The 22,670-nt window shown below is 48.7% G+C and overlaps 1 protein-coding gene across 1 annotated transcript in view; it reads right to left on the bottom strand.

Moving 5' to 3' along the window:
* The window catches only part of sardh (sarcosine dehydrogenase), a 357,516-nt gene that overhangs the window by 35,626 nt on the left and 299,220 nt on the right, over positions 1 to 22,670 (bottom strand). Inside the window, exons 12-17 of the mRNA XM_038781905.1 lie at positions 19,424 to 19,428; positions 17,125 to 17,196; positions 9,392 to 9,475; positions 6,177 to 6,290; positions 1,275 to 1,413; positions 240 to 353 (exon numbers count right to left, since the gene is read on the bottom strand). Coding sequence (XP_038637833.1) covers positions 240 to 353; positions 1,275 to 1,413; positions 6,177 to 6,290; positions 9,392 to 9,475; positions 17,125 to 17,196; positions 19,424 to 19,428 — 528 coding nt within the window. The remainder of the gene's footprint in view (positions 1 to 239; positions 354 to 1,274; positions 1,414 to 6,176; positions 6,291 to 9,391; positions 9,476 to 17,124; positions 17,197 to 19,423; positions 19,429 to 22,670) is intronic.

Raw genomic sequence — 22,670 nt, 5'->3', positions numbered from 1 at the left:
CTCTGTATCTAACCCCGTGCTGTACCTGTCCTGGGAGTGTGCGGACAAACTTTCATCTTTTCATGGTCTTCAGTTTTCTGTGACTCTCGGGTGCTTTTTAATACGCACAATAATATTCAGCCCTTTTCAAGTCTGTACCCTCTGGAAGAAAGAGCTAAGCTGCTCCCAAAGCTGAGGGGACCGCCGCTGTAATGACACTTGTCCGGGTTTAGATGCTGCGCCCTCTGTATTGAGGTTACCTTCGAAGGTGGGTGTGAGCGCTGTTCCCTCTGCCGAGCTCTCAATCCGACTAACTGTAAGGTCACTCTCTGTCCCACCGCCATTGTTCAGCATACAAGTGTAAACAGTTTTACCTGAAACGGCAACATTTAATTCTCACTCAAGCTGTTGTTAAATTAAATACTGAGATCTGAGCATCAAAACACAACATAAAACTAAAAACACAAAAATCAGGACAGTTAGAACATAGAACATAGAACAGTACAGCACAGAACAGGCCCTTCAGCCCTCGATGTTGTGCCGAGCAATGATCACCCTACTCAAACCCACGTATCCACCCTATACCCGTAACCCAACAACCCCCCCCCCCCCCCCCCCCCCCCCCCCCAACCTTACTATTAGGACACTACGGGCAATTTAGCATGGCCAATCCACCTAACCCGCACATCTTTGGACTGTGTGAGGAAACCGGAGCACCTGGAGGAAACCCACGCACACACGGGGAGGACGTGCAGACTCCGCACAGACAGTGACCCAGCCGGGAATCGAACCTGGGACCATGGAGCTGTGAAGCATTTATGCTAACCACCATGCTACCGTGCTGCCCTGAAGTTATACATGAAGATCCCATAGTGTAACAAAAAAAGTGGGAGGGGGGAGGGAGAGTGAGAGGGGGTGAGGGGAGAGGGGGAGGGAGGGGAGGGGGGGGGAGAAAGGGGGAGGGGAAGAGAAGGGGAGGGGGGAGGGGGATGGGGAGGGGTAGAGAGGGGTGAGGGGAGAGGGGAGGGGGAGGGGGAGAAAGGGGGAGGGGAAAAGAAGGGGAGGGAGGGGGGAGGAGGGGGAGAGGGGAGGCGGAGAGGGGGAGGAGGGGAGAGGGGAGGCGGAGGAGGGGAGAGGGGAGGCGGAGAGGGGGAGGAGGGGAGAGGGGAGGCGGAGGTGGGGAGAGGGGAGGCGGAGGTGGGGGGGGGGAGGGTTGGTGGGGGTGGGGGGCGGCAGGAGGGGGGGGGGATGTAACAATATAAATGCCAGTGACAAATGTAGAGATTTTTGAATACCTATTGACGTGCTGACATCAGCAGAAAACAACCAATCCGCTGCCTTTTTAGCCTCCAGGCCCAGCAGGTAGAACTTCCCAAAATAGGACATGTCGAAGACAGCAGCTGAGTCCCGGCACCTTTCACACTCGAACTTAATCTGCATCAACCACAATAATGTCAGACTGATCCTGACATCGCTGGAAACAAGCGGCTGGACTCAAGGGAAGCTGTAATCCCCCTGGGTGCTGAACCCCCACCCCCAGGGCCATGGTGGGTGCAGTTAGCCCACACACACACACACATACACACACACACACACAGACAGACACAGTCACACACACAGTCATAGACACACACACACACACACAGACAGACACACACACACACACACAGTCATAGACACACACACACACACAGACAGACACACAGACACAGTCACACACACACAGTCATAGACACACACACACACACAGACAGACACACAGACAGACAGACACACACACACAGACAGACACACACACACAGACAGACACACACACACAGACAGACACACAGACAGACAGACACACACACACAGACACACACACACAGACAGACAGACACACACAGACACACACAGACACACACACACAGACAGACACACAGACAAACACACACACACACACAGTCATAGACACACACACACACACACAGACAGACACACACAGACACACACAGACACACACACACAGACAGACAGACACACACAGACACACACACACAGTCACAGTTGCTCCGGATTTTCGGCGGGAGCAGGGGCCTGTCGGGAAGGTGAGTACCTGTATATAAGTTGGGCGGTTGCTAAACCCGAGACACTACACTTGTAGTGTCCCCCACCCTTCCACCTCCTCTAACCGAAGGGGTTGAGGGAATATCAGGTAAGCTCTTCCTTTCTTTTTCTTGTTTTATCTAGAGGGATTGGCAGGGAAAGCAGTACAATACTCCTCCTGCAGGTGAGGGACGCCATCAGTGTCCCTGCTGATTTCATCTGTGGGAAGTGCACCCAACTCCAGCTGTCCCTGTTACTCAGAAGGAAAGGGGGGAAAGGAGTAGAACATTAGTCATTGGAGACTCCATAGTTAGGGGGATAGATAGGAGATTCTGTGGGAACGAGAGAGACTCGCGGTTGGTGTGTTGCCTCCCAGGTGCCAGGGTCCGCGATGTCTCGGATCATGTTTTCGAGATACTTAAGGGGGAGGGGGAGCAGCCCCAAGTCATGGTCCACATAGGTACCAACGACATAGGTAGGAAAAGGGATAGAGATCTAAGGCAGGAATTCAGGGAGCTAGGGTGGAAACTTAGATCTAGGACAGAGTTATTATCTCTGGGTTGTTACCCGTGCCACGTGCTAGCGAGACGAGGAATAGGGAGAGAGAGCAGTTGAACACGTGGCTGCAGGGATGGTGCAGGAGGGAGGGTTTCAGATTCCTGGACAATTGGGGCTCATTCTGGGGTAGGTGGGACCTCTACAAACGGGATGGTCTACACCTGGACCAGAGGGGTACTAATATCCTGGGGGGGAAGTTTGCTAATGCTCTTCGGGAGAGTTTAAACTAGTTCAGCAGGGGATTGGGAACCTGAATTGTAACTCCAGTACACAAGAAGCTGAGAGTAGTGAGGTTATGAGTAAGGTTTCAAAGTTTCAGGAGTGTACCGGCAGGAAGGAAGATGGTTTAAAGTGCGTCTACTTCAATGCCAGGAGCATCCGAAATAAGGTGGGTGAGCTTGTGGCATGGGTTGGTACCTGGGACTTCGATGTTGTGGCCATTTCGGAGACATGGATAGAGCAGGGAGAGGAATGGTTGTTGCAGGTGCCGGGGTTTAGATATTTCAGTAAGCTCAGGGAAGGTGGTAAGACAGGGGGAGGGGTGGCATTGTTAGTCAAGGACAGTATTACGGTGGCAGAAAGGACGTTTGATGAGGACTCGACTACTGAGGTAGTATGGGCTGAGTTTAGAAACAGGAAAGGAGAGGTCACCCTGTTAGGAGTTGTCTATAGGCCTCCGAAAAGTTCCAGAGATGTAGAGGAAAGGATTGCAAAGATGATTCTGGATAGGAGCGAAAGTAACAGGGTAGTTGTTATGGGGGACTTTAACTTTCCAAATATTGACTGGAAACACTATAGTTCGAGTACTTTAGATGGGTCCATTTTTGTCCAATGTGTGCAGGAGGGTTTCCTGACGCAATGTGTAGATAGGCCAACAAGAGGCGAGGCCGTATTGGATTTGGTACTGGGTAATGAACCAGGACAGGTGTTAGATTTGGAGGTAGGTGAGCACTTTGGTGATAGTGACCACAATTCGATTACGTTTACTTTAGTGATGGAAAGGGATAGGTATATACCGCAAGGCAAGAATCATGATGCGATGAGGCAAGACTTAGGATGCATCGGCTGGAGAGGAAAACTGCAGGGGATGGGCACAATGGAAATGTAGAGCATGTTCAAGGAACAACTACTGCGTGTCCTTGATAAGTATGTACCTGTCAGGCAGGGAGGAAGTGGTTGAGCGAGGGAATCGTGGTTTACTAAAGCAGTTGAAACACTTGTCAAGAGGAAGAAGGAGGCTCATGTAATGATGAGACGTGATGGTTCAGTTAGGGCGCTTGAGAGTTACGAGTTAGCTCGGAAGGATCTAAAGAGAGAGCTAAGAAGAGCCAGGAGGGGACATGAGAAGTCTTTGGCAGGTAGGATCAAGGATAACCCTAAAGCTTTCTATAGATATGTCAGGAATAAAAGAATGACTAAGGTAAGAGTAGGGCCAGTCAAGGACAGTAGTGGGAAGTTGTGCGTGGAGTCCGAGGAGATAGGGAGGTGCTAAATGAGTATTTTTTGTCAGTATTCACACAGGAGAAAGACAATGTTGTTGAGGAGAATACTGAGATACAGGCTACTAGACTAGAAGGGCTTGAGGTTCATAAGGAGGAGGTGTTAGCGATTCTGGAAAGTGTTAAAATAGATAAGTCCCCTGGGCCAGATGGGATTTATCCTAGGATTCTCTGGGAAGCTAGGGAGGAGATTGCTGAGCCTTTGGCTTTGATCTTTAAGTCATCTTTGTCTTCAGGAATAGTGCCAGAAGACTGGAGGATAGCAAATGTTGTCCCCTTGTTCAAGAAGGGGAGTAGAGATAATCCCGGTAACTATAGACCAGTGAGCCTTACTTCTGTTGTGGGAAAAGTCTTGGAAAGGTTTATAAGAGATAGGATGTATAATCATCTGGAAAGGAATAATTTGATTAGAGATAGTCAACATGGTTTTGTGAAGGGTAGATCATGCCTTACAAACCTTATTGAGTTCTTTGAGAAAGTGACCAAACAGGTGGATGAGGGTAAAGCAGTTGATGTGGTGTATATGGATTTCAGTAAAACGTTTGATAAGGTTCCCCACGGTAGGCTATTGTAGAAAATACGGAGGCATGGGATTCAAGGTGATTTAGCAGTTTGGATCAGAAATTGGCTAGCTGGAAGAAGACAAAGGGTGGTGGTTGATGGGAAATGTTCAGACTGGTGTCCAGTTACTAGTGGTGTACCACAAGGATCAGTTTTGGGGCCTCTGCTTTTTGTCATTTTTATAAATGACCTGGAGGAGGGCGCAGAAGGATGGGTGAGTAAATTTGCAGATGACACTAAAGTCGGTGGAGTTGTGGACAGTGCAGAAGGATGTTACAAGTTACAGAGGGACATAAATAAGCTGCAGAGCTGGGCTGACAGGTGGTAAATGGAGTTTAATGCAGAAAAGTGTGAGGTGATTCATTCTGGAAGGAATAACAAACAGGAAGACAGAGTACTGGGCTAATGGTAAGATTCTTGGTAGTGTGGACGAGCAGAGAGATCTCGGTGTCCATGTTCATAGATCCCTGAATGTTGCCACCCAGGTTGAGAGGGTTGTTAAGAAGGCGATGGTGTGTTAGCTTTTATTGGTAGAGGAATTGAGTTTCGGAGCCATGAGGTCATGTTGCAGTTGTACATAACTCTGGTGTGGCCGCATTTGGAGTATTGCGTGCAGTTCTGGTCGCCGCATTATAGGAAGGATGTGGAAGCATTGGAAAGGGTGCAGAGGAGATTTACCAGGATGTTGCCTGGTATGGAGGGAAGGTCTTATGAGGAAAGGCTGTGGACTTGAGGCTGTTTTTGTTGGAGAGAAGAAGGTTAAGAGGTGACTTAACTGAGGCATACAAGATGATCAGAGGATTAGATAGGGTGGACAGTGAGAGCCTTTTTCCTCGGATGGTGATGTCCAGCACGAGGGGACATAGCTTTAAATTGAGGGGAGATAGATATAGGACAGATGTCAGAGGTAGGTTCTTTACTGAGAGAGTAGTAAGGGCGTGGAATGCCCTGCCTGCAACAGTAGTGGACTCGCCAACACTAAACGCATTCAAATGGTCATTGGATAGGCATATGGGCGATAAGGGAAGTGTAGAGGGACTTTAGAGGGGTTTCACAGGTCGGCGCAACATCGAGGGCCGAAGGGCCTGTATTGCGCTGTAATGTTCTATGTTAGTCAGTCAGTGACACACACAGTCCGAGACACAGTCACACACATGTAGTCAGAGATACACTCAGTCACAGATACATGCGCACGCAGTCAATACACACACATGCAGTCAGGCACACGCAGTCAGCCACACACACGCAGTCAGACACACACACGCAGTCAGATACAAGCACAGTCACACACAGCAGACAGACATACCACGTGATATTCTATCTGGCATGTGGAGTGCTAATAAATGACACTCAGTGTACATCAGCATCTGATTTATCCACGATATCTGCAGCCTTCACTCTCTCAGTTGGTTATGTGGCTGCACTTCACGTATCAGTGGCAGAAATATCAAACCGCTCTGAACTGATGGGAGTGAAACAGGAGCTCATTCCTACCTGCTTATGGTGTAGCGGGAAGTCAAAGGTGTAATCGTTCCGTAGTAACTCATTATATCTGTAATCGTCATGTCGTTTGCTCCCATAGGCTCCGTAATAATCATAATTTAGAATCTAATTCAGAGTCGCAAGAGAAGACAAAGAGCAATAATGAGCCAGAGAGAGAGCGAGAGAGAGAGAGAGAGCAAGATAGTGAGAGAGAGAGAAAGGGAGAGAGAGAGAGACACAGGCAGACAGCGAGAGAGAGCGAGGAAGAGCAAGAGCGGGAGATAGAGAGAGAGAGTGAGAGAGCGGGAGGGAGGGAGGGAGAGAGAGAGAGAGACAGACAGACTGACAGAGAGAGAGAGAGATAGCCAGAGAGAAACAGAAAGAGACAGAGAGAGAGAGACAGACAGCGAGAGAGAGAGAGAGAGAGATAGCCAGAGAGAAACAGAAAGAGACAGAGAGAGAGAGACAGACAGCGAGAGAGAGAGAGAGAGGCAGTCAGAGAGAAAGACAGACAGACCAACAGCGGGAAAGAGAGAGAGATAGTGAGAGAAAGAGAGACAAGAGAGAGAGGGACAGAGAAAGAGAGAGAGAGAGAGAGAGAGATAGACTGACAGAGAGAGAGAGAGGGAAAGACAGCCAGAAAGAGAGACAGCAAGAGTGACATAGGCAAGAGAGAGAGAGACAGACAGAGAGGCTGATCTTTATGCAAGCTCCACTTACCCACCCGCTCACCGTAACCTTTTATTCCTTCACTGTTCAAAAATCTATTTTCCTTCGCCTTAAAAACATTTCATGAAGGAGCCTCAGCTGCTTCACTGGGCAAGGAATTCCATAGATTCACAACCCTTTGGGTGAAGAAGTTCCTCCTGAGCTCAGTCCTAAATCTGCTCCCCCTTATTTTGAGGCTTTGCCCCTTAGTTCTAGTTTCACCCGCCAGTGGAAACAACCTCCCTGGTTCTATCCTCTCTATTCTCTTCATAATTTTATATGTTTCTATCAGATCCCCCCTCATTCTTCTAAATTCCAATGAGTACAGTCCCAGTCTACTCAACCTCTCCTCATAAGCCAATCCTCTCAACTCCGGAATCAACCGAGTGAATCTCCTCTACACCCCCTCCAGTGCCAGTACGTCCATTCTCAAGTGTGGAGACCACAACTGTCCACAGTACTCCAGGTGTGGCCGCACTAACACCTTATACAGCTGCAACATAACCTCTCTGCTTTTAAACTGCATCCCTCTAGCAATGAAGGACAACAGATAGGCTTTAGATGGTTTCACCGGTCGGCGCAACATCGAGGGCCGAAGGGCCCGTACTGCGCTGTAATGTTCTATCTTCTAACATTCCATTTGCCTTCTTAATTACCTGCTGCACCTGCAAACCAATTTTTATGATTCATGCACAAAGACACCCAGGTCCCTCTGCACAGCAACATGCTGCAATTTTTTACCATTTAAATAATAATCTATTTTGCTGTTATTCCTACCAAAATGGACAACCTCAGACTTGTCAACATCGTATTCCATCTGCCAGACCCTTGCCCACTCACTTAAACTATCTTTATCCCTCTGCAGACTTTCAGTGTCCTCTGCACACTTGTCTACCACTCATCTTAGTATCATCTGCGAACTTTGACACATTATAAGGCCCCCAACTCCAGATTATCTCTGTAAATTGGGTGCTATGTCTTTTCGTCCGACGTCACTTCGTCCACGTCTTTTGGTCCAACGTCTTTTTGTCCGATGATTTTTTTTGTACAAGACTTTTTGTAACTTGCTTAGTAGCACTCCACTCCACTCCCCACATTAACTTTTTGTAAATAGAAATCTTCTCTAATGCACAAAGCAAGGTATAATATGCAATAAAGGATTTTTATTACCGGTCTCTTTCCTTTAACGAGCCTCGTTAAAGGATAGATATTACCGTTCTCTTTCTTAATTCGGGAATTTTAAGTAATTAGTAAACTTTTAGATTTTTTAACTGCATTTTTAGATTTTTTAACTGCATTTTTCAACTTGCATTTTACTTGCATTTTATCAATTACTTGCATTGTAGCAATTAAATTCACTTGCTGTATTGTACTTGCATTTTATCAATTAAATGGTTTTATACGGAGTTAATTTGTAATTGGATAATTGGACGAAGTGACATTGGACCAAAAGACGGGCGGACAAAAAGACGTTGGACCAAAAGACGTGGACGAAGTGTCGTTGGACGAAGTGACGTCGGACGAAAAGACGCGACACGGTAAATTGTGGACCCAACACAGATCCCTGAGAGACACCACTGGCCACTGATTGCCAACCAGAGAAACCCATTTATCCCAACTCTTTGCTTTCTGTCAGTTAACCAATCCTGGTGCTGAACATTGTGCAGTCATCCATGAACATCCCCATTTCTGACCTTATGATGGAAGGCAGGTCATTGATGAAGCAGCTGAAGCTGGTCGGGCCTAGGGCACTACCCTGAGGAACTCCTGCAGTGATGTCCTAGAGCTGAGATCATTGACCTCCAATCACCACTAATCCCTTTGTGCCGGGAATGACTCCAACCAGCAGGGAGTTTTCCTCCTCGATTCCCATTGACTCCAGTTTAGCTCGGGCTCCTTGATGCCGTACTCGGTCAGATGCTGCCTTGATGTCAAATGACAGTCATCCTCACTTCACCTCTGGAGTTCAACTCTTCATCCATGTTTGAACCAAGGCTGTAATGAGGTCAGGAGCTGAGTGACCCTGGGCGGAACCCAAACTGAGCGTCTGTGAGCAGGTTATTGCTCAGTAAGTGTCACTCGATAGCTCTGTTGATGACTCCTTCCATCACTTTGCTGATGATGGAGAGTAGACTGATAGGGCAGTAATTGGCCGGGTTGGATTTGTCCAGTTTCTTGTGTACAGGACACACCTGGGTAATTTCCCACATTGCGGGGTAGATGACAGTGTTGTAGCTGTACTGGAACAGCTTGGCTAGGGGGGCAGCAAGTTCTGGAGCACAAGTCTTCAGGACAACATTCCCTCCACTCCCCATCCCAGCATCCCTCAGGAAACTAATTATTTGCTTCGAGTTTACATTTCGCTTAGATCTCAAAACTTTATTTGAATCAACTCAATATGTCTGCCAACCAACCCAAACTTTCCACAGAACACTGCAATATATTCACTGGCTCTGCTGCCTGGTCCAAGGTAGCCATTTTGGTTTTTTAACGTGACCTCAAGGTTGACAGCCACTCACCGGAGCAGGTCCTTTAGGATTGAACCAGCCTGGTCGCTCCCATCCATGCCTCTCCTGGAATACGCAACCTTGCTGAGAAAGCTCCTGGCAACAGAGGAAAGTTAAATCTTATCACTATTGGAATGACAGGGACTGGGAATGTCTCTCATTATGGCCTCCCTGAACCCTCCCCATCCCCATCCCCGGACTCACCGACCCCTTTTGTTGTACCGTCCCTTCCGGTACAAACATCCGCCTTCTTCCCCGTATATCCGCACCTCCTCCCCATACCACCCACCCAACCACCACTCGCCCTTTACTCCCCCTCCTGTACACTAGCACTTATCCTCATAACCCCCTTCCCATACCGCCCCCCTCCCAGGATCCCACTCCCCACCTCTTTGTACTTCCCAATCCTCTCTCCCCATACCCCCCCCCCCAACCTCCTACCCACATCCCCTCCCCTTGTCCCACATCCCCACCACCCTCCACATATGTGAAGGAGCGCGAGGAGAGCGGCGGGGACACAGTGAGAGCGAGGGGAGAGCGGTGGGGACACAGTGAGAGCGAGGGAGAGCGGCGGGGACACAGTGAGAGCGAGGGGAGAGCGGCGGGGACACAGTGAGAGCGAGGGGAGAGCGGGAGGGACACAGTGAGAGCGAGGGGAGAGCGGCGGGGACACAGTGAGAGCGAGGGGAGAGCGGGAGGGACACAGTGAGAGCGAGGGGAGAGCGGCGGGGACACAGTGAGAGCGAGGGGAGAGCGGGAGGGACACAGTGAGAGCGAGGAGTGCGGCGGGGACACAGTGAGAGCGAGGGGAGAGCGGCGGGGACACAGTGAGAGCGAGGGGAGAGCGGCGGGGACACAGTGAGAGCGAGGGGAGAGCGGGAGGGACACAGTGAGAGCGAGGGGAGAGCAGGGGGGACACAGTGAGAGCGAGGAGAGCGGCGGGGACACAGTGAGAGCGAGGGGAGAGCGGGAGGGACACAGTGAGAGCGAGGAGAGCGGGGACACAGTGAGAGCGAGGAGTGCGGCGGGGACACAGTGAGAGCGAGGAGTGCGGCGGGGACACAGGATAAAAGAGCGCGAGGAGAGCGGCGGTGAGTCAGTGGGAGCAAAGATAATATAAGGCGGGAACCGGAAGTACGACCTGCGGACTTCTGGGAAGGATTTTCTCCTAGCCAATAAATTCTGGTGGAGAGGATACCCGAGACACGACACGTATAGTGTCTCCCACCCGCCCTCCTCCTCTAACCTAATAATAAGACCCATTGGTGTGAGCAGGTAAGTGCTATATTATATTATTATTTTTTATTTGTTTTATATTTGTTTACCAGAACTTGGTTGGAACTAAGAGGGATGGCAGGGAAGGTAGTGCAATGTTCCTCCTGCAGGATGTTTGAGGTGAGGGATGCCGTTAGTGTCCCTGCTGATTTTACCTGCAGGAAGTGCAGCCAGCTCCAGCTCCTACAAGACCGAGTTAGGGTACTGGAGCTGGAGTTGGATGAACTTCGGATCATTCGGGAGGCAGAGGTGGTCATAGATAGGAGCTTCAGGGAAGTAGTTACACCAAAGACTGGAGATAGATGGGTAACTGTAAGAGGGACTGGGAAGAAGCAGTCAGTGCAGGGACCCCCTGCGGTCGTTCCCCTGAGTAACAAGTATACCGTTTTGGATACTTGTGGGGGGGACGACTTACCAGGGGAAAGCCATGGGGTACGGGCCTCTGGCACAGAGTCTGTCCCTGTTGCTCAGAAGGGAAGGGGGGATAGGAGCAGAGCATTAGTAATTGGGGACTCAATAGTCAGGGGCACAGATAGGAGATTTTGTGGGAGCGAGAGAGACTCACGTTTGATATGCTGCCTCCCAGGTGCAAGGGTACGTGATGTCTCGGATCGTGTTTTTCGGGTCCTTAAGGGGGAAGGGGAGCAGCCCCAAGTCGTAGTCCACATTGGCACTAACGACATAGGTAGGAAAGGGGACAAGGATGTCAGGCAGGCCTTTAGGGAGCTAGGATGGAAGCTCAGAGTGAGAACAAACAGAGTTGTTATCTCTGGGTTGTTGCCCGTGCCACGTGATAGTGAGATGAGGAATAGGGAGAGAGAGCAATTAAACACGTGGCTACAGGGATGGTGCAGGCTGGAGGGATTCAGATTTCTGGATAACTCAGGCTCTTTCTGGGGAAGGTGGGACCTCTATAGACAGGATGGTCTACATCTGAACCTGAGGGGCACCAATATCCTGGGTGGGAGATTTGTTAGTGCTCTTTGGGGGGGTTTAAACTAATTCAGCAGGGGCATGGGAACCTGGATTGTAGTTTTGGGGTACAGGAGATTGAGAGTATAGAGGTCAGGAGCACAGGTTTGACTTAGCAGGAGGGTGCAAGTGTTCAGGTAGGTGGTTTGAAGTGTGTCTACTTCAATGCCAGGAGTATACGAAATAAGGTAGGGGAACTGGCAGCATGGGTTGGTACCTGGGACTTCGATGTTGTGGCCATTTCAGAGACATGGATAGAGCAGGGACAGGAATGGTTGTTGCAGGTTCCGGGGTTCAGGTGTTTTAGTAAGCTCAGAGAAGGGGGCAAAAGAGGGGGAGGTGTGGCGCTGCTAGTCAAGGACAGTATTACGGTGGCAGAAAGGATGCAAGATGGGGACTCTTCTTCCGAGGTAGTATGGGCTGAGGTTAGAAACAGGAAAGGAGAGGTCACCCTGCTGGGAGTTTTCTATAGGCCACCTAATAGTTCTAGAGATGTAGAGGAAAGGATGGCGAAGATGATTCTGGAAAAGAGCGAAAGTAACAGGGTAGTTATTATGGGAGACTTTAACTTTCCAAATATTGACTGGAAAAGATATAGTTCGAGTACATTAGATGGGTCGTTCTTTGTACAATGTGTGCAGGAGGGTTTCCTGACACAATATGTTGACAGGCCAACAAGAGGTGAGGCCACATTGGATTTGGTTTTGGGTAATGAACCAGGTCAGGTGTTAGATCTGGAGGTGAACACTTTGGAGACAGTGACCACAATTCGGTGACCATTACATTAGTGATGGAAAGGGATAAGTATACCCTGCAGGGCAAGAGTTATAGCTGGGGGAAGGGCAATTATGACGCCATTAGACATGACTTAGGATGTGTAGGTTGGAGAAGTAGGCTGCAAGGGTTGGGCACACTGGATATGTGGAGCTTGTTCAAGGAACAGCTATTACGTGTTCTTGATCAGTACGTACCAGTCAGGCAGGGAAGAAGGGGTCGAGCGAGGGAACCGTGGTTTACCAAAGAAGTGGAATCTCTTGTTAAGAGGAAGAAGGAGGCCTATGTGAAGATGAAGCGTGAAGTTTCAATTGGGGTGCTTGATAGTTACAGGGAAGCGAGGAAGGATCTAAAGAGAGAGCTAAGACGAGCAAGGAGGGGACATGCAAAGTCTTTGGCAGGTAGGATCAAGGAAAACCCAAAAGCTTTCTATAGGTATGTCAGGAATAAAAGAATGACTAGGGTAAGAGTAGGGCCAGTCAAGGACAGTGGTGGGAAGTTGTGTGTGGAGGCTGAGGAGATAAGCGAGATACTAAATGAATACTTTTCGTCAGTATTCACTCAGGAAAAAGATAATGTTGTGGAGGAGAATGCTGAGACCCAGGCTATTAGAATAGATGGCATTGAGGTGCGTAGGGAAGAAGTGTTGGCAATTCTGGACAAGGTGAAAATAGATAAGTCCCCGGGGCCTAATGGGATTTATCCTAGGATTCTCTGGGAAGCCAGGGAAGAGCTGCTGAGCCTTTGGTTTTGATTTTTATGTCATCATTGGCTACAGGAATAGTGCCAGAGGACTGGAGGGTAGCAAATGTGGTCCCTTTGTTCAAGAAGGGGAGTAGAGATAACCCCGGTAACTATAGGCCGGTGAGCCTAACGTCTGTTGTGGGTAAAGTCTTGGAGAGGATTATAAAAGATACGATTTATAATCATCTAGATAGGAATAATATGATTAGGGATAGTCAGCATGGTTTTGTGAAGGGTAGGCCATGCCTCACAAACCTTATCGAGTTCTTTGAGAAGGTGACTGAACAGGTAGACGAGGGTAGAGCAGTTGATGTGGTGTATATGGATTTCAGTAAAGCGTTTGATAAGGTTCCCCACGGTCAGCTATTGCAGAAAATACGGAGGCTGGGGATTGAGGGTGATTTAGAGATGTGGATCAGAAATTGGCTAGTTGAAAGAAGACAGAGAGTGGTGGTTGATGGCAAATGTTCAGAATGGAGTTCAGTTACGAGTGGCGTACCACAAGGATCTGTTCTGGGGCCGTTGCTGTTTGTCATTTTTATAAATGACCTAGAGGAGGGCGCAGAAGGATGGGTGAGTAAATTTGCAGACGACACTAAAGTTGGTGGAGTTATAGACAGTGCAGAAGGATGTTGCAGGTTACAGAGGGACATAGGTAAGCTGCAGAGCTGGGCTGAGAGGTGGCAAATGGAGTTTAATGTGGAGAAGTGTGAGGTGATTCACTTTGGAAAGAATAACAGGAATGCGGAATATTTGGCAAAATGGTACAATTCTTGGTAGTGTGGATGAGCAGAGGGATCTCGGTGTCCATGTACATAGATCCCTGTACATAGATCCCTGAAAGTTGCCACCCAGGTTGATGGGGTTGTGAAGAAGGCCTATGGTGTGTTGGCCTTTATTGGTAGAGGGATTGAGTTCCGGAGCCATGAGGTCATGTTGCAGTTGTACAAAACTCTTGTACGGCCGCATTTGGAGTATTGCGTACAGTTCTGGTCGCCTCATTATAGGAAGGACGTGGAAGCTTTGGAACAGGTGCAGAGGAGATTTACCAGGATGTTGCCTGGTATGGAGGGAAAATCTTATGAGGAAAGGCTGATGGACTTGAGGTTGTTTTCGTTAGAGAGAAGACGGTTAAGAGGTGACTTAATAGAGGCATACAAAATGATCAGAGGGTTAGATAGGGTGGACAGTGAAAGCCTTCTCCCGCGGATGGAGGTGGCTAGCACGAGGGGACATAGCCTTAAATTGAGGGGTAATAGATATAGGACAGAGGTCAGAGGTGGGTTTTTTATGCAGTGGTGAGGCCGTGGAATGCCCTACCTGCAACAGTAGTGAACTCGCCAACATTGAGGGCATTTAAAAGTTTATTGGATAAGCATATGGATGATAATGGAAGAGTGTAGGTTAGATGGCCTTTAGTTTTTGGACTTCCCATGTCGGTGCAACATCGAGGGCCGAAGGGCCTGTACTGCGCTGTATCGTTCTATGTTCTATATCCACACTCCCGTTTTGTTTACCACAACTCCCCTCACTAGACTCGCAACCTGTACGTTCCCCTACCCAACTTCACCCCCCTTCCCTGTACGTTCCCCTACCCAACTTCACCCCTCCTTCCTTGTACGTTCCCCGACCCAACTTCACCCCCCTTCCCTGTACGTTCCCCTACCCGACTTCACCCCTCCTTCCTTGTACGTTCCCCTACCCGACTTCACCCCCCCCCTTCCTTGTACGTTCCCCGACCCAACTTCACCCCCCCTTCCCTGTACTTCCCCCCGTCTGACTTCACCCCCCCTTCCCTGTACGTTCCCCTACCCGACTTTACCCCCCCCTTCGCTGTACGTTCCCCTACCCGACTTCACCCCCCCCTTCCCTGTACGTTCCCCGACCCAACTTCACCCCCCTTCCCTGTACTTTCCCCCAGTCCGACTTCACCCCCCCCCTTCCCTGTACCTCCCCCCCGTCCAACTTCACCCCCCCCCTTCGCTGTATGTTTCCCTGTCCGACTTTGCCCCAGCCCTGTGAACTTTGGGAATGGGCTGGGTGGTTACAGCTCAGGGTTTGGGTTTATTATTGAACTCCAACCCCGATGAATCTCCCCCCCCCCCCCCCCCCCCCCCCCCCCCCCGCCCCTCCTACCAACATAAAAAACAAGCTTCAACACAGATTTTATTTAACTAACATTTATCTAATGTAGGGATCTGGAGATTTGTGTTTAATTAAACCTTTTACAACCTTGCTACAGAAAATCGATTCCTGAAGCGTTCTTTGCACAAATACAACACGGACATTTGATCCATCAGCTGCAGGGTCTCAGATTGACAGCACAGATTAGAGAACAGCGCCTCACTCCATCAATTCACAGGACACTGGGAGCAACTCTTTCATCCTTCTATTTAAGATTGAACAGCTTTTATTTTGTAAATTTAACACTGCCCATCTCTGTATCACAGAGGGAAGCCCCATTTCAAGGCACAGTATTTTCTATGACACACACAGAATGAGGTTGTATTTAATGTGGGCAGTTACTGGATTGGGGAGGGTAAAATCTACTTGTGGGATGATCCTCGATTTACTTGTGTTTAGTTGGGGTTTAACCCGTTTACAGTTCTGTTACTGATGTTTGGAGAATTATCGTGTGTTAAACTGGCTCCTGATACCGCTCAAGCAGATACGAGAGTACATTCCAGTGCCAGGCTTAAAAACTGCCATTAAATATAAACTGGTTTCTACCACGTTCCTGCAGCAGGACAGAGATAGGTTGGAGACTTGGGCAGAGAAATGGCAAATGGAGTTCAATACGGACAAATGTGAGGTAATGTATTTTGGTTGGTCTAACATAGAGGGGAAATATACCGTAAATGGCAAACTCTTAGGAAGTCAGAGAGATCTGGGCGTGCAGGTCCACAGATCTTTGAAGGTGGCAACACAAGTGGCTAAGGTAACCCAGAAAGCAGACGGAATGCTTGCCTTCATTGGACGGGGCATCAAGTATAAAACTGGCAAGTCATGCTACAGTTGTATAGAACCTTGGTAAGGCCGCACTTGGAATATTGCGCACAATTCTGGTCGCCACACTACCAGAAGGATGTGGAAGCTTTGGAGAGGGTGCAGAGGAGGTTTACCAGGATGTTGCCTGGTCTGGAGGTCTAGAGGCTGAATAGACTCCGACTGTTTTTATTAGAAAGACGGAGGTTGAGGGGCGACCTGATGGAGGTCAGCAAGATTATGAGGGGCATGGATAGAGTGGATGGGCAGGCACTCTTTCCCAGGGTGGGGGGGGGGGTCATTCACCAGGGGGCATAGGTTTAAGATCCGTGGAGCAAAGTTTAGAGGAGATGTGTGAGGCAGGTGTTTTACGCAGAGGGTGGTGAGTGCCTGGAACGCATTGCCAGGGGAGGTTGTGGAAGCAGATACATTAACACCGTTCTAAAGGCATCTTGACAAACACATGGATAGGATGGGTATAGAGGGATACGGCACAAAGAAGTGCTGAGGGTTTTGGCCAAGGGTGGTATCATGACCGGTACAGGCTTGGAGGGCCGAAGGGCCTGTTCCTGTGCTGCATTGTTCTTTGATGATGGCACGAGCCATTTGTTATCTGACTCCACATTCATGGTCAGGGCTGTTCCATGAGGGGCCACAGAGTCTCTCTGAAATAGTCGCAAAAGTGTCCAGTCTAATTTGGGGCAGATATGGCGAAGGGTTTGTGAAAGAGAGCAGGACATGCCAACAGGTGGGATTGGGGTCACAAAGGCGTTTGGTCCTTTCCTTTGGCTATTTCTAGCAAGGATCATGGGGGAATTTATGGAACAATACTGATTATAGGAGCATAGATCTTTAAACACTGAACCTTTTGGCAACTCACCATCAGAATTAACTCTACCTGTATCCAGGGAGCTCTGCCCTCCGCCCAGATCCCAGGAATGCTCCCCCCACCTCCGTCCATGAACGTGTCCCACCCCCTCATGGTCAGCACTGACCTGATGCAAGGCATCGAGTCTCATGTTCCTTCCAGCCAGCGGTTCATCGTGAGGAAAAACCACAGAATAATTCTTGGCATAAGATTCGTGGCTTCGCTCTCGGATCCAGCGATTGTTGTTGGTCAGTGAGCGATGAAAACGGCTGTGGCAGAAAATACAGAAAGGACATGATGATGCACTAACTGCCCCAGTCAGAGTCACTGCTATAGAGAGGGGAGAGAGAGGCGAGTGAGGGATGAGAGAGAGAGGAAGAGAGAGAGGCGAATGGGGAAAGTGGGGAAAAGTATGAGAAAAGTGAGCGGCACAAGAAGGAGAGAGGCAACTGGGGGGGGGGGGAAGGAGGAGGAGGAAATGAAAAACAAATGGGAGAGAGAGCCGCGAGCCGGTGAAGATACAGAGAGAGCGCGAGCGAGAGTGGCAAATGGGCAAAGAAAGAGAGAGTGGAAAACGGGCGAAAAGAGAGATGGAAACACAGCAAAGAAGTCAGACAGGGCCATGTGGGAGATAGGGACAAGCTGGGGAAGAGAGAGAGACTGGGATAGAGAGAGAGAGAGATAGTGATCGAGAGAGAGAGAGAGACTGGGATAGAGAGAGAGAGAGAGAGAGACTGGGATAGAGAGAGACTGGGATAGAGAGAGACTGGGATGGAGAGAGAGAGACTGGGATGGAGAGAGAGAGAGAGACTGGGATGGAGAGAGAGAGAGAGACTGGAATCAAGAGAGAGAGAGAGGCATGGATTTAGTAAGGGGAGGTCGTGCCTGACGAACCTGTTAGAATTCTTTGAGGAGGTGACAAGTAGGTTAGACCAGGGAAACCCAGTGGATGTGGTCTATCTGGATTTCCAAAAGGCCTTTGATAAGGTGCCACACAGGAGGCTGCTGAGTAAGGTGAGGGCCCATGGTGTTCGAGGTGAGCTACTGGCATGGGTTGAGGATTGGCTGTCTGACAGAAGGCAGAGAGTTGGGATAAAAGGTTCTTTTTCGGAATGGCAGCCGGTGACCAGCGGTGTCCCACAGGGTTCAGTGTTGGGGCCGCAGCTGTTCACCATATATATTAATGATCTGGATGAAGGGACTGGGGGCATTCTAGCGAAGTTTGCTGATGATACAAAGTTAGGTGGTCAGGCAGGTAGTGCTGAGGAAGTGGGGAGGCTGCAGAAGGATCTAGACAGTTTGGGAGAGTGGTGCAGGAAATGGCTGATGCAATTCAACGTGAGAAAATGTGAGGTCTTGCACTTTGGAAAAAAGAATCCAAGCATAGACTACTTTCTAAACGGTAAGAAAATTCATAATGCCAAAGTACAAAAGGATCTGGGAGTGCTAGTCGAGGATTCCCTAAAGGTAAACATGCAGGTTGAATCTGTGATTAAGAAAGCGAATGCAATGTTGTCATTTATCTCAAGAGGGTTGGAATATAAAAGCAGCGATGTGCTACTGAGCCTTTATAAGGCTCTGGTTAGGCCCCATTTGGAGTACTGTGTCCAGTTTTGGGCCCCACATCTCAGGAAGGACAGACTGGCACTGGAGCGTGTCCAGCGGAGATTCACACGGATGATCCCTGGAATGGCGGGTCTAACATATGATGAACGGCTGAGGATCCTGGGATTGTATTCATTGGAGTTTAGAAGGTTAAGGGGAGATCTAATAGAAACTTACAAGATAATACATGGCTTAGAAAGGGTGGACGCAAAGAAACTGTTTCCGTTAGGCGAGGAGACGAGGACCCGTGGGCACAGCCTTAGAATTAGAGGGGGGTAAATTCAGAACAGAAATGCGGAGACATTTCTTCAGCCAGAGAGTGGTGGGCCTGTGGAATTCATTGCCGCGGAGTGCAGTGGAGGCCGGTGTGTTGTTCCTCGTGTCTTAATAAAGCTCGTAGTCTCAAGTGTGGAGAAGATGCTTTATTGTGAGTTCGTTCAGTTTCCAGAGCTCGACCTAGAACTACCTTCCAGTGCTAACTACCAGCTTTGCTTGCTGTGTCCTGCTTACCAGCCCGCCTGCTGTGAAGAGTGTGTCCTCACTTCCTGTCCTGATCTATTTATATGGCTCTCCCGTGCTCCCTCTAGTGGTCGCTCAGTTGTGTTGCATCTGGTTAACTTGTGATCACCACATCCCCCTTTTTCTCTTAACATATTTTCTGAACATCGTTAAAGAAAATTGTACATCCTGTCCCAGTGTATTTATAGCTCTCCCGCTCGTGTTGCTCTGTTGTTTTTGTATCTGGTCAATCTACGATCACCACATCCCCCTCTTTCTCATTACATAGTTTCTGTACATCATTAAGGAAAATTATACAAAACAGTAACTTATGATATGCGTATCTATACAAGTGATGATGCTATTGCCTTAGTTAACAAAGCCAATGTATTTATATGTCCAAACTTAATAAACACATTTATGAGTCCAAACTTGATGAATTTGTTCAGAGCTTTTTTTTCTTTTTGTTGTTGATGACGTGGTGATATTGATATTGCAAGTCCGCTGTGAATGTTGTTGGTGTTCCTTGTTATCTTAAGTACCCAATGCGTCATCCCGAGGTGTTTGCATGGTCACATCACTGATGTTGACTGGCATGGACTTTTTTTTTGTGCTTGTGGTGTTGATTTATTGTCTCATCCGCCTTGGATGCTGGTGTGCTTGCTTGTTCTGGAGCAGACGTGAGTTTGTGCGATTCGTTGTCATCCCATGACATGTTTGTAGTCTTGTTATCGTTTTGCAGTGTGCTGTGGCATCGTCCATCATGTGCCAAGTAGTGCCATTGTGTACAAGTCGTTGTTTCATTGCTGTTGTTTCTGTCGTTCCTGTTTTTGTTGTTTCCATTGCCGTACTTGTCGCTGTTTTTGTCGTTTCCGTCTTTGTTGTTGTCGCTATCTTTGCTCCTGACTTTGTTGTGTTTGTTGCTGCCTCTGTCGTTGTCGCTATCTTTGTGCCTGACGTTGTTGTTTGTCTTGTTGCGCTTCATGTTGCTTTTATTCTTGCTGTTGTCGTTCTCGTTTCTGCTGTGCTTCTTGCTATTGTTGTTTGTCTTGTCGCGCTTCATGTTGCTTTTCTTCTTGCTGTTGTCGTTCTCGTTTCTGCTGTGCTTCTTGCTATTGTTGTTGGTCTTGTCGCGCTTCATGTTGTTTTTGTTCTTGCTGTGTTTCTCTTGACTTTTGTTTTTCTTGTTATACTCTATGAGTGTCCCGAGTGGATAATTTGAGTCATTGAGCATTCCGTCTCGCGAGTGGTGCGAATGATCTGATGTTGCATCGGTGCAGGTGACATCAATCAGTTGTGGAGAATTGGATTCCGCATCTTTGCTTTCTTGGTGCTCGTCTTCCGGAGTCAAAGTCTTCTTGATTACATTCGACGCGGTGTCTGTGGACTCTCGGCGCTCCTCTTCTGGAGTCCAAATCTGCATGATTTCAGTTGACGTGGTTTCTCTAGACTCTTGGTGCTCCGCTTCTGGAGTTAAAATCTTCATGATTTCTGTTGATGTTATCTCACTGGACTCCAGGTGCTCCTCTTCTGGAGTCAAAATCTGCATGGTTTCTTTTTGTTTGATGTCTCTGGACTCCAGGTGCTCCTCTTCTGGAGTCAGAATCTGCATGGTTTCTTTCGGCATTGTCTCTGTGGACTCCAGGTGCTCCTCTTCTGGAGTCAAAATCTGCATGTTTTCTTTTGGCGTTGTCTCTCTGGGCTCCAGGTGCTCCTCTTCTGGAGTCAAAATCTGCATGTTTTCTTTCGGCATCGTCTCTCTGGACTGTTGGGTGGCCCGACTCTGTGCTTCTGTACAGACAAGCTGAGAACTGTCAGTCTCACTGTGATCCTGTACGTCGAGTGCGAGCACCTTGTCACTGTTTTCGCTCTGTGCTTCGGTACAGACAAGCTGAGAACTGTCAGTCTCACTGTGATCCTGTACGTCGAGTGCGAGCACCTTGTCACTGTTTTCGCTCTGTGCTTCGGTACAGACAAGCTGAGAACTGTCAGTCTCACTGTGATCCTGTACGTTGAGTGTGATCACCTTGTCACTGTCTTCGCATGCAGTGGGCAGAGGTGCATTGTCTTCTTCTTGTTCCTGTGAGCGTGTTGGACTTTCATAGTCCGCTCTTTCTTCTTGTTCCTGTGAGCGTGTTGGACTTTCATAGTCTGCTCTTTCTTCTTGTTCCTGTGAGCGTGTTGGACTTTCATAGTCTGCTTTTTCTTCTTGTTCCTGTGAGCGTGTTGGACTTTCATAGTCCGCTCTTTCTTCTTGTTCCTGTGAGCTTGGTAGACTTTCATAGTCTGCTTGCGGTTGCTCAGGTACAGCGGGTTTACCTTCATGGTCTTGTTCATGCTTGGTGTCCGCCCGGGAGTGTTTGCTTGCATCCCTGTTGGCGTCTTTCATCACTCGCACTGTGGAGCCTGTCATCGCTCGCTCCGTGGAGTCTTCCTGTGCTCTCTGTGTGGCGTCGTCTTCGTCTTGGGTATTGCTGTCATCCAATGTATCGACGAGCTGCCATGGCACCATGGTGTTGGATTCATCCACCATGAGTAGAGTCGTGTTGAGCTTTGCAACGGTGTCGCTGATGCTGTGATCAGCATGTCCAAATAACTCCTCCATGTCTGAGTAGTATTCTTTGAAACCCATTTCATCTTCGTTGGCTTCTTCTACCACGAGTTGATTCGTGTTGAACTTTGCGACCGTGTCGCTGATGCTGTGATAAGCATATCCGACTGACTCAGCTGTGTCTGAGTAGTATTCTCCGAAAACCAAATCATCCTGGTTGGATTCTTCTACCACGAGTTGATTCGTGTTGAACTTTGCGACCGTGTCGCTGATGCTGTGATAAGCATATCCGACTGACTCAGCCATGTCTGAGAGGTAATCGTCGAAAAACAAATCATCTTTTGTTGTTTCGGAATTCTTTTTGTTCGCTTCACTGTGTGTGGTGAAGGCAGCTTTTTCCAAGGTTTTGTGCAAGTTGTTTTTCACTGTTGGTTTAAGTTCAGGCGTTTTTCTGTGTTCTGAGGCAAGAAAATTTGGTTTTACCACTTTAAGTGTCTTGTTTTCAATTTTCGGGCATTTCCCTTTTAAGTGGGCGTGGTCAGGATTCTCAGACGTCATGACGTCACGCGTAGGAACGACTTGCACATGCGCAAATTGGCTTTCTTTCCTTGTGCGGTTCGGTGCGGCTTGCGCATGCGCATGACGGTCCGCGACGAAGACTTTTTTTGACTGCGCATGCGCGGCTTGCGCATGCGCATAACGATCGGCGCCACGATCTTTTGTAAACTGCGCATGCGTGACTTCCGGTTCCGGCGCATGCGTGACTTCCGGTTCCGGCGCATGCGCGACTTCCGGTTCCGGCGCATGCGCGACTTCCGGTTCCGGCGCATGCGCAGACGCGATTTGTAGTTCTTTGCTTACCAGAGACTGCAAAATGTGCTCCGACGCCATTTTAATCGCGGATTTCAGCGTTTTTTCTTTCTAAAAGTTGTAAGTTACCTTTTCTTTCCGATCTGGACTGGATTTCAAGCGTTTTGGCTTTGTGAAAAATTCATGTTATTTCTTCTTTTTGATCTGTA

This window comes from Scyliorhinus canicula, chromosome 21 (assembly GCF_902713615.1).
Source record: "Scyliorhinus canicula chromosome 21, sScyCan1.1, whole genome shotgun sequence".
Lineage (NCBI taxonomy): Eukaryota > Metazoa > Chordata > Chondrichthyes > Carcharhiniformes > Scyliorhinidae > Scyliorhinus > Scyliorhinus canicula.
The sequence above is the reverse complement of the archived record's forward strand: the minus strand, read 5'-3'. Positions and strand labels throughout refer to the sequence as shown.